General features: G+C 40.2%; 1 protein-coding gene across 1 annotated transcript in view; it reads right to left on the bottom strand.

Annotated features, from left to right (window-relative positions):
* Positions 1-2,343: 2,343 nt before the first annotated feature.
* The window catches only part of LOC133524557 (metabotropic glutamate receptor 6-like), a 30,690-nt gene continuing 21,314 nt past the window's right edge, over positions 2,344-11,719 (bottom strand). The window contains exons 6-16 of the mRNA XM_061860641.1: positions 11,225-11,353; positions 10,553-10,675; positions 9,604-10,038; positions 8,065-8,198; positions 6,478-6,644; positions 5,935-6,093; positions 5,522-5,684; positions 5,233-5,446; positions 4,254-4,405; positions 3,736-3,925; positions 2,344-3,371 (exon numbers count right to left, since the gene is read on the bottom strand). Of these exons, the coding sequence (XP_061716625.1) occupies positions 3,148-3,371; positions 3,736-3,925; positions 4,254-4,405; positions 5,233-5,446; positions 5,522-5,684; positions 5,935-6,093; positions 6,478-6,644; positions 8,065-8,198; positions 9,604-10,038; positions 10,553-10,675; positions 11,225-11,353 (2,090 nt within the window). The 3' untranslated portion in view covers positions 2,344-3,147. The remainder of the gene's footprint in view (positions 3,372-3,735; positions 3,926-4,253; positions 4,406-5,232; positions 5,447-5,521; positions 5,685-5,934; positions 6,094-6,477; positions 6,645-8,064; positions 8,199-9,603; positions 10,039-10,552; positions 10,676-11,224; positions 11,354-11,719) is intronic.

Raw genomic sequence — 11,719 nt, 5'->3', positions numbered from 1 at the left:
TAGGACTAAACTTTCTTTCACAGACGGACTTGTTATAAATAATAAAATACATATTTCAGGATTTTCGTAAATAACCAAGCCATCCACCCTTTAAATAAGGGGATGGAAGATATTTGGGGAAGAGGATGACAGTATAAGAAGGGGATGACAGTATTTGTCAGATAATCTTAGGTAACCAACAAAAAGAAGTGAAACCCACCAAAAACATTTTCATGTAAAATGTTGCCAAGACGAAACCATAAGACTCGCATTGTCAAAAAGTTATCAGATCTCTTGTTGAGCCAAGCTTCTAACTTCACAAACTCTACACCTTAGTCAAAATATGTGGCTTGACCCTTTCGTTACTACCTACACGAACTATTTATTGTATAACAGTAAAAAATGGTTCATGGTTTCGTCTTGGCTCGGCAACATTTTACATGAGAATGCTTTAATTACAGTATTTGTCAGCTACAACTTACAAAGTTATGCACTTTTCATTTCCATGTTTTAGAAATGGGGTAGGTATATAGGTATTCTTTCTTGAGTAGGAAAATAAATAAACTTTAATTTTCAAGTAACTTTAATAACCTAATATCACAATTCGGCTTGTTCCTCTTAACGTTATATGTCAATTAACGTATCATAATCACTTAATACTTAGGAACTGTTGGGGAATATTTACAATAAACTCTCAATAATTAATTAACTTATATTCGGTAACTCATAAACAACTTTCATATAGGAGTAGAAGAGATGTAAAATCTAAGAAACAGTCCTCCATCCAAGCTGTACCACTGAAATTGATGGTGCGTTTACTGCGCTATATGTGTTGTGTTTACTGGATTGCCAAGTAAATTTTTGACAGTCAGATTTACCGCATAAGACACACTAGTCTTTTGAGCGTCGGCGTCTAGTTAGCGCTATAGAAAATGGCGTCGCTGCGCAGTTGCCCTAACGTTGCGTCGTGCAGCAGCCATGTTGACTAGACGCAGACGCTCAAAAAACCCTAGAATCACACCAAGATAAGTTGGCAACAATTTTGATTGCCCAGACAGTGCATTAAGTAAACGTCATAATTTCAAAGAAGTTTGACGTGCACCGTCTGGGCTATCAAATTCGCTGCCAACTTATCCTGGTCTGACTCTAGTGTGGGGTGGTCCTTAATGTTGGGGCATCGTTGTTGCTTCCGCTGTTTGTCAATTTCCTTGATAAAATGAGTGCCGTCCGCTGTCGCATTACTACCGCGTATATGACGTTCATTCAGTATAGATCGTATCATTCACGAAGACGCGTGCCTTGACTCATAATGTCGTGTTATTAAAGGTAAGATTTGACAAATCGGCGCGTCATTATGGCAGACTTCGTGGATTATAATCATTATATCAAGGAAATTGACAGTTGCAGCGGCGGTAATGACGTGGCCGCAACAATAATGCAGCTGCAGTTGACACACGAACGTCACCTTAAGCGGCTTAAGCCGTAAAGCGCCATGGGCATCAGCTGTCAAATTCATTGTGTACACGGATGCCACGGCCGGCAAAACGTTGCACTCTGTCGCTTGCCATAAGGACGCTTTGACGGTTATTCCTATAAAGATATCAAATGTCGTCCTTATGACAAGCGACAAAGTGGGACGTTTTGCCGGCCACGGTCACAATTTGTCTTGAACTTTACACATCTTAAACAATTAATTGATACAGTCGGCCTACTTCGTGATTGAGAGTCGGCTTTAATAGGTAGTTTGTTTTCTATCCTGAGGCAAACAGAATAACGTCGATTTTTAAAACGTGGCACCTATAGTTTTTTTTTTTTACAAGTAGGTAAATAAGAAATTATCTGTCAATCACAAACCTCTAGAGGTAACATTCATAAGTTTCATAATATTCATATAACAAAATTAATAAGTTTCATAACACTCATATACCTACCTACATTTGAAATCAAATTTACGTTTTCAGGTAGATATTTGAATTTCAATAGATATTATTTAGAGAGATGTGGCATTTATACAAAATAATAAACTAAGTTTTAGCTTTATAACAACTGGGTATAAATAACACGAGCTTTATAACAAATGATATATTAACTTTGCTTTGGCACTTTCACAAAATTAAATCATAATAACATTTACAGTACATATGGGGCTACTTTATAGCACTAGTGCGAGAAGTAGCATATTACGTTACTGTGTCGAACATTTAAAGGGCCATATGTACTGTAAAACGTTGTATGATACATGTGCGAATAGGTAATTCGCAACTCGTGTCGATTTAAAACACTCCCTTCGGTCGTGTTTTAATTTATCGCCACTCGTTTCGAATTTCCTATTTTTCGCACTTGTATCGTAATGTACTATTATCTATCTGTAATTAGGTACCTATTTACATTTTGAAATTACACACGATTTTTGTTTTCTACAATCAGAACAAAGAGAGCAACATACTAGAAAAAGCAATCCTGCTAGGAACGAGCAGGTTAACTAAAACAGAGACGCTTTTCATATACATTTTAGTTCATTGACCGTATTGCTATCTCTATTGCACGCGTCAATGTACGAAAATCTATAAAAAAGCGTCTATGTTTTAGATGGTGTTAACTTTGAATATTTCGATGCCATTCTTTCTTTTCCAGAGCAAAACGGATTTATTCCAAAACGAACACCATCTTGTGTACCTCTATTACGAGTAGGTACATAATGATATTTTCTCTTTGACGATGTGTAGGTAAACATACTATTTAAATGCTACAATAAAATTGGTATAAGTTTGTGAGCAAGTAATGAGCCATTTTAATAAAATAACTTGCCTATTACTTAACAATGTAATTTAAATTTATAGTATATTTACTGGCATTTAGTTTTCCAAGAAAAATAATTCAAACTAAGAAATAAAGATTGTTTGTAAAATGACTTATATCGATAAAATGTGTTTATGGTCGTTCTGTTAATGGACTAATAGATTTATCCTTTTGCCGGATGCCTTCTGCTATCTTGCTGCTGAGAGGTTACAATATACCTTTCTTTGTCATTCTCAGCAATAAGTGTCCAGAAAAAGGATAAATATAATAAACTCTTTGGCCAGGTTATTTCGAGTTGCTCTAGGTTATCCGATATCACACGAGCACTGGGATACGCTTCGAGCGCATTTGTATTTTATTTGCCTTGTGCTATAACCGTTTCTCAGCGAGCGCGGGTGCCCTCGGTCCGTTCGGCACCGGGGGCTCCTGGAGTGGGAAGGGGGGAAGGCCCCCCCGCAGCGCGCGGGCGTCAAGCTGAAGCTCGGCGGCGGGGTCGGGCGCGGCGGCTGCGGCCGTCGGGGGAGCAGGGGCTGAGGCAAATTCTGAGGGATCCGTCTGCACTTGGCGGTCTAGACACGAGCTCGGTGTGCGATCTGTAAGATGAATTAAATATAGTAGGATCTTACTCGTACAAATGACAAAATGTGGCGTGAAAATAAAGAAAGAAGTGACAGAACAATTCGGGTCGAGTGAGTTTAGGTAGCTCACTCGGTTAGATGGTTTGGACCATAGTTCCAAAGGAGACTTCCCTCAAGGAGATCACACAAGACCGGACGTTGCCCTCCGGTCCGTATAAACTAATATACCACCATTAAGCGTAGAGCGATCAGTAAACGGCGTGTCTGTCAACGGCGCGCATAGCGGAAATGGCGCGATGGCGCCTACAAGAGCTGCACAGACAAACTCATCATTCCGCTACGGACTGAACAGACAGTAGTAGTACCACTAGTAACATACCGTCGTTAAGCGTTGAGCGATCAGTAGATGGCGTGGCTGTCAAAGGCGCACGTGGCGGCAGCGGCGCGGCGGCGCCCACGAGAGCGGCGCACACGGCGCCTCCGGCCGCTCCGCCTCCAGCGGTGCGCCAGCGGCCCGGCATCAGACAACCCCTGACGTTGCGCTCCGGTCGTAACAGGATTATGTACACCTGGAAACAACATTTTTTTCATTAGTTAGTAATTTTTTGTCTTTGTCAGATGATAGAATTTCAAGCCTAATTTACGACTCTTGACGATAGTAGAGCTACACGAGTGCTTCCGTGAGACATATGTAAGTTTTTTCTTTAGATCCTCGCCAAAGCAAAGCAAGAGACGGGCGAAAGAAAAGAGACGGAGAAACTGAGGTGGAAACAGGGGAGGATTGTAGAAAATTGTAAAGCCACGTGATACATATGACACGCTACAGAAAATGAAATATAATCGCATAAACACTAGCTAGATCACACAAGTCTTCCGCGGAATTGATGAAGACCTTACCTTAGGAGCGAACAGACAAGCAAGCGTGACGGACGCACTTAGAGAAATGGTGACAGCAATGGTTGTGACTCGCAGCGCCACGTGGCTTGCCGTGCCGAAGTATAGCGGCACGAAGGCGAGCCAGATCACGCAGGTTGTGTACATCGTAAAACCTGCAAGGGAAAATGGGTCATTTTAAATTGTATATTACACTCTTTTTTACGAGTAATGTGGTCATTCTTAATCTATAAAAAAAATGGTAACACAATGAAAATAAAAGTCTTCGGACATTCGAATCTTGGGATCTAATCGGCTAGTAATTCTGAGTAGGGTCAAGGCGAAAATAGTGGCTCGGCTTGAACAGTGGCTCAGTCGCCTAAATATCGCCTCTCTCGTGTTGATATTAGGTTGAGTGAGCCACTGTACTTTTCTATCGAGCCACTGTTTCCTCCTCAGAATTACTAGCCGATTAGATCCCAAGATTCGAATGTCCGAAGACTTTTATTTTCATTGTGTTACCATTTTTTTATAGACTTTGGATGACGGTAACGGAATGAAAGGGTCGAAAATTTATAGAAATGTTGGGACACTTTTTCCTATTAGAACCAAAAGTTTGCGATTCTAAGTGTAGTCATATAGTGCACAACTTTAAATAAATAAATAAAATGGCGTACTTACGTCACAGTATAAGGAAGGTTTCTTTCGTTATAAATCGGTATACACTGGTTTCGTCGTGCGATATCATACCCTAATAATATAGTACTCTGTATAATTTGAAGCTACAGCAAGTTATTTTCAAAGCCAACTGGGTTGATGGTAAAAAAAGATGGTAAAGAAAGGTTGGTGGTGATGTAGCATGTGGAATGTTGCTGCCATTCACTCTCAATTGAAAAATATAATATGAATTGTTGTGGCTTTTGGTCATATTCTTATTTCTTTACGAGGAGATTAGAGATAAGGCGGTCATGCAAATTGATAATAAATCACACAATATACTCACCGATATGTTTGCTTTCATTGAAAGCTTCTGGAATCTTGCGTGTCAGCACAGCGTAGACTGTGCAGGTTGCGATGAGTGCAGCAGGGTAGCTGAATGCTAGTGTATATGACGCATCGACGTATGCGTCACAGACCAGTACTGCTGTCTCGCGTGAGGGTAAATGTCTGACCGCCCGTGCAGGTGCCGCAGCCTGCCATACTCCTACTATGACAACCTGAGGAAAACAATATATTTATTAAGAGTAACACACCCAAATACTGTTTAGTTTTGTTCTAGTAAGTAAACTTACCTGAACACCAACGAGTAATGCACACACGCCAAGCTGAGAGCGCGGTGATATGAAAGCTGGCCGGCGTGCTGATCGCTCACCCGCCGCGAATATACGCGCGATTCGATTGGTTTTCGTCAAAAGTGCCGCGTAGACTATCGTAAAGCACAGCCCGGTGCCAAATCTGTGAACAGGCACCTTGGTTAGATATGGAAGGCATTATTTAATACTTTTTAATTGGAGACATCCTTAAATAAAATTAACTAAGTAATGCGAATGTCTAAAAATGTATGCGTTGTAGATTAAACATGAGAATGTTACTTCTGTAGGACAAGAGATAGATCATCAAATTCACTTTTATGACTTTTTTTGTGCAAAGAATTGATATTTACATAATAAAAATGCTTATTTGATGTGATGCAAAACTAGTTTACCGTTGCACAGCACACAAGGCATCCGTAGGCCGGAGAACGAGGGCGAATGTGACGAGGTAGCACATCAGGATACCACCGAGAAGCACGTAGCTCAACTCGCGCCCACTAGCGCGGACTACAGGGGTGTCTCCGCGCCATATCCATACACCGATGACAAACCTGCAAACACAATGATCATCAGCATTCAGGATGATTGTTCAAACATTCAAAGAGCAAACATGTAACACAGATCACAATACTTTTATTCAAATTGTTGTCTGTTTAAGATGACAGTTATGTCACTTTGTGTTGTTAAAGCACATATTTTCTCGTTGCTTCCGTGCAACAGATAATGAGACTAAGCATCCGAAGAGTTGGAGGGTGACCTACACGGTGAAGAGTATGTCTAGAATGCAGAACGCCATGGCGCCCACGCGGCGGGTAAGGCAGGCCCCAGGTAGCGTGCAGAAAGCAGAGCGCAGTGCGTGCACGTTGCGACAGGTAATATGCAGCATGCAGTGGTACTACATGCAGAAGGCGGGTTCGTAGTTAGGGGATACCTACACGGTGAAGAGAATGCCTAGCGCGGAGAACGCCATAGCACCCCGTGCTGCTGGTGAAGCGGGGCGAAGATAGTGTGCAGGAAGCAAAGCGCAGTGCGTGCGCGTCTCATCTGGTAGCGTTCCACGTGGACACTCGCGGCACGCCGTCTCTGACTCGGGAGCACGAATCTGAATATTAAATAAATACATTTTTTCAGCTTCCTGTAGTTGTTTTGGTTTTCATCTTCCTTTAACTCAAAAACGGCTTAAACGATCATGTTTGCTATGTTTTTTTTGATGGTATTTATTGAGCTTTACTTTCACGATTTTTTTTGGATCTATGGTTCTAAAGTTAAAAAGGATTCTTCGCATATTATTACCGAAAAGATTTAAGATTTTAGAGAAATTGCAAAAAAAACTTTTATACGTCTTGAAAGACCAACGACAGCCTACCCTAGACTGGGTTAGAGTGGAAAAAAAACATCACGTATAGAGGAGTTCCTAGTTACTACGCCAAAATTAGAAAAATCTTTGTCGGCATATATTCATGCTAAATTAAAGGTTTCTCGCACTAATGTTCACGGAGCAAAGACGCAAACGGACAGACAGACGAACATGGTGAAACTATATCTACGGATTCCTAACTGACTACGAAACCCTAAAAAGTGACCTCCAGTGTTCATCGCGTAAACTATAGCCGCGTTCGTTTCTAATCTCGGCCACTGGAGGGCTTGATAAGTAAATGACATCTATTATTAGTGTAGGTATTACTATTATTTTAATTTATTTTATTATTCTTTATCTATAGCTACATCCTATAAAATTTCTTAATTTAGGTGATTAATTATTTACTTTTATCTGTGACCTATTGAAATATTTACTCCAAAAATGCCCCTAACGTTAAGCTATAATTCGGTGAATGCATGAAAAAAATTCAAATAATAATAAGAGTTTGAACACTTTGGCTTGTTAGCTGTAAGTTACAGATGTTTACCTGAAATAAAGAAATTTACCTGAAATAAAGAGTATATCAAACCGCGAGCGTTATAGGTTAAAATTATTATGTTTTTCACATAGATTGGATGAGATAAATTTTTATACCCATAAAACCCAAAATTGTATTGGCAAGATGGTTGTCACCGTGCCCAAGCTATGTGAAAAATGCTATAGAAACTAACTAGTGGCATATTACAGCGCCCTCTATTGAATATGATGCAGATTCTTAGTAGGCAGTTTGTCACGGCACATTAGATAAAAATTCACCAGGCCTGCGGGTAAAAATTTTTGCTATTCAACGCTAGATGGCACTTTCGTCAGATTTGTTGCTTCAGCAAATCGTTATAGATGGTGCTTTAATAAATTACTGATGGGCATAGGAATAACTGTAATAATAATTTTATTGTAACTATAGGGCTAATATAAATAAGGATCTTATTGCTGAACTGTGACCCTCTGTCTGCCTGTTTACCTCATACTCAGTGTACCTAATTGAAGCAGTGCTAGCAGCAGATTTCTCCCTCGACGTACTGCATGGCCTTCCCCCAGCTCGCACTGCACTCGGCGCTACCACTAACTCCGGGGCCGGCGGGAGTCCAACTTAAATGTTTACCTCGTACTGCGTGCAGTTGAAGCAGTGCCAGCAGCAGCTCTCTCCCTCTACATACTGCTTGGCCTGTCCGAGCTCGCACTCGGCACTGCACACGGACTCGGGGGGCCGAGGTGTTTCCAATTTGAACTGGATTTCTGCAAATAATTACATTTATTCCGTTATTTGTACTTATATTAGAGCTGATACCAACGTGATGTAAACTTGGCACCTAATGACCTTCATTAGATGCTCAGTAAAGTTCCTAGGTACCTACTACCTAATGAAATATTAAAAATAGGAACGTTTAGAAATTTTTTACTAAAATGCGTGCGTTTATAAAACAAAGTTTAGGTTAGCGTCAAAAATTTAATTTTTTTAAACACCATTTTACTGTCGACTGTACTTTCTGTCCTTTGCATGTCTTCGCGTACTTCTCAAGATACTTCTAATGAACCTAAACTCAATGTGTTTATGTTTTTCCATGGATTCTTCCGACTACATCATCATACCAGCTCCATGTTAGTATATTATGTATTTTTATCTGATAAGGCCCTTACCAGAGTGTGCACTTGCCTTATTGGGGCCTGTTTACATATTGATTAGTGTTTAGAACGAATTTATATTGTACATTTGCTACTAAACGTATGTACGAGTACTATCTCAGACGATCGATGTTCGAAATAACATCGATATGTCACAGTTTTCAATTGTTTGGCGGGGTTAAATGTAGGTGTTACAACGACGTTTTGCAACATTAAAATATTTTTTTTTGACAGTTAACTATCTCATTTAGTTTCCTTAAACGGACTGAGGTACCCATACCCCGAAGTTAACGGAATATAAAAAACCGGCCAAGTGCAAGTTCGTTTTACGCACCGAGGGTTCCGTACAAACTTTGAAGACTTTTGATCATAAGTACCTACACTAAGTAAAATGTGTACAGCGCCATCTATCGGCATTTTGTCTAACTAATTTGTGCGATGTAATGCACGTATGTTGTTTTTCGAGGATAATTCTCTATCATGTGAACAGATTTCAAAAATTGATCTTTTATTTGAAAAAAGTGTCTTTAATGTAATCTCATAGAAATTTCAAGTTTAATAAACACACGTAAAGTTGGTTAAATTGCAACCCGACTTTGGAAATGTTTTTTGTTAAATAAAAAAATGTTACCAAGATAGAGGTATGATTATATTTTACCATTAATGTTAATATTGTGTACAATTTGAGCTCTTTCTAATAATACCTACTCACTAGACTTTGAAATCCTACCCTTCATATTGCACATTTTCCATATGTACTTGATAAAAATAAAATAAAAACATTACATTTTCAATGTGTATGGGTTAGCGTTGATCATAATTGTTTATAAATTTCAAATCGATAGCTTAAGTGGTTCTCGAGATATTTAATGTTGTGGCATGACAGACGGACGGACGGACGGACAGAGTCGCACCATAAGGATTCCTTTTTGTACCTTTTTGGTACGGAACCCTAAAAACACGGTGTGAAGCTAAATAAAAGTGTATAAAATATAACTATTTGATGGAAATGATTTACCGTCCATTTCGAGTTCAAGCTCGCCATCCAGGTACCGCCCCACCCTGAGCCAGCGAAATATTCCCGGCTCCACCTGCTTGAAATGCATGATATTGTATCGCGCAGGACCATCGCCGTTGCTGTCGAAGTGGAACTCTTCGCGGCTCAGCCCAGTGAACCGCACATTCCTCAGGTACCGTAGAAGGAGAGGTCCTTGGGGAGGTTTCATTGCCGGACATAATCCTGGAGCACCTCCGCACTCAACCGCATGCATATCTCGTAAAGCATGAGCAAATGCCAATACTGCATCAGCTACAAACTGGAGTTGTGCTTCTAGTTCTGTGTTCTCATTCGTCAGTTGTTCTTTTCCTGTACAGCGGCGAGCATGGGCGTTGTAGGGCGTTCGGGCCGCCCCTAGACCTTCCCAGCGACATTGGAACTGCTCTTCCCAGAATTCTGTAAAGATAAGTATGTTAGAATATGTAAAAGGCTCTGCGCGGAACATAACAACCGCAAGTAGGATCCAAAAAATCATTACTGTACTCTTATCATAACAAGTAGCAGTCAGATCTTTGAAGTTTTTAAAAGCGTGGCGAGAACATAAATCACAAGAAGCTTTTATTGGAAATTGAAAGTCTCTCGTAAGAATGTCTAAGTCGTAAAACTAACGAGAACTTACTCGTACCAACTTTCGCCGAGTAAAAGTTAAAATGTAAGAACCAGATTTCTTGAACGCTCTGCTATCTAATAAATATCTAGAGTCCATCTAGCCAAACTTTGCACTGACCTTGACGTGACAAAGTCTGGCCGTTCCGTTATAAAAGTCACATTTTCACACTCTGGCACTGCAAGCTCGCGGTATGGTCCAATTCGGCTACCATCAAATAGAGAACTGTATGTTGAAATGGTCTTTACTAGACACAAACCTAACGTACCTATAGTCACGGGCACGGTAAAAGATGCAGTTTACCTACAAACCAGGGATTCCGTTTGTTGTTGTGCACGGTCAGGTTGAGGAAGTACTCTCGAAAACCCTCAACCGGTCGCGCCAATGGCTGCACAGATATGGTTCCTTCGACCGCCCGCTCGCGACCTGTGGCATAGATTATGAAAAAAGTTATTACTTCCTTCCTGTCGTATTCTATTTTTATCTCTTAATAATTTTACTACACAAAAAAGTCCTATGGAATATTATTATTATTTTTTACAGGGTTAATGAAAAATTTAAAATGTTTTTAATACCAGTTCCACCTATACGATGTGATGACTGATGAGCAAAGATGATAAATATGAACTTTAGCTATGATAAACTTTGCAAGGATGACGCTCACAAATTTTATTCTTAATAATATTAGATAATTTTGAAATTATTTTATTTCTCACGGTGCAATAAATTGCAATAATTTCGTTGGGAACGTACTTAGACCTGCTTTACGAGTCTTAACGATTATGCCAATACATAAGGTAAAAATAATTAAATTAATTTGCGTGTTAGGAATAGTGTGTAAATAACTAAGACCATGCGCAATGGCCACGTTCTACTACATACTGATTTATCATACAAAAATATGCAAAAGTAAAAACTTTCGTAGCGTTGATTGTCACTTCCCGGTCTGACCCCACGTTTCTCCTGAATACTTGCCTGTGGCGACGAGAGCTCGCGCCGACCAGCCATCAGAACCGACCCAGCCGAACGTCCCCTCCGCACCTGCTCGCACCACCGCCTGCATCACTCCCGCTACCTCCTGGTCTGATCCGAATACTATCACTCCTGAACATATGAAAATGAGCTGTCTTTAATATCCACGTAATGTATATGTTCATATCAGGTATACGTGATCAGGCAGATCGTAAGGGTGTTACCACACCAAACGATTGATAATCGATCGATGGTAGAATAGAACAGTCGACGTCGATCAATAGTATCTACCAAGACCAATCGATCGATTAGTGTGGTAAATCCGTAATGTTCCTGTGTAATGTTTTGACGCTAGTCACATTAAACCAATAGATAGGTTGCTTTAGATGCCCAAAGGGGAAACTCTCAAGAAATAGGAGCCCCGCGTAGCGAACTCACTCAGGGAATGAGACAAAGATTTTCACGTTTCACGATATAATTCCACGGTCTTTCTGATCT

The sequence above is a fragment of the Cydia pomonella genome, chromosome 13 (genome assembly GCF_033807575.1).
Source record: "Cydia pomonella isolate Wapato2018A chromosome 13, ilCydPomo1, whole genome shotgun sequence".
NCBI classification, from domain to species: domain Eukaryota; kingdom Metazoa; phylum Arthropoda; class Insecta; order Lepidoptera; family Tortricidae; genus Cydia; species Cydia pomonella.
This window is presented reverse-complemented; position numbering and strand designations above follow the sequence as displayed.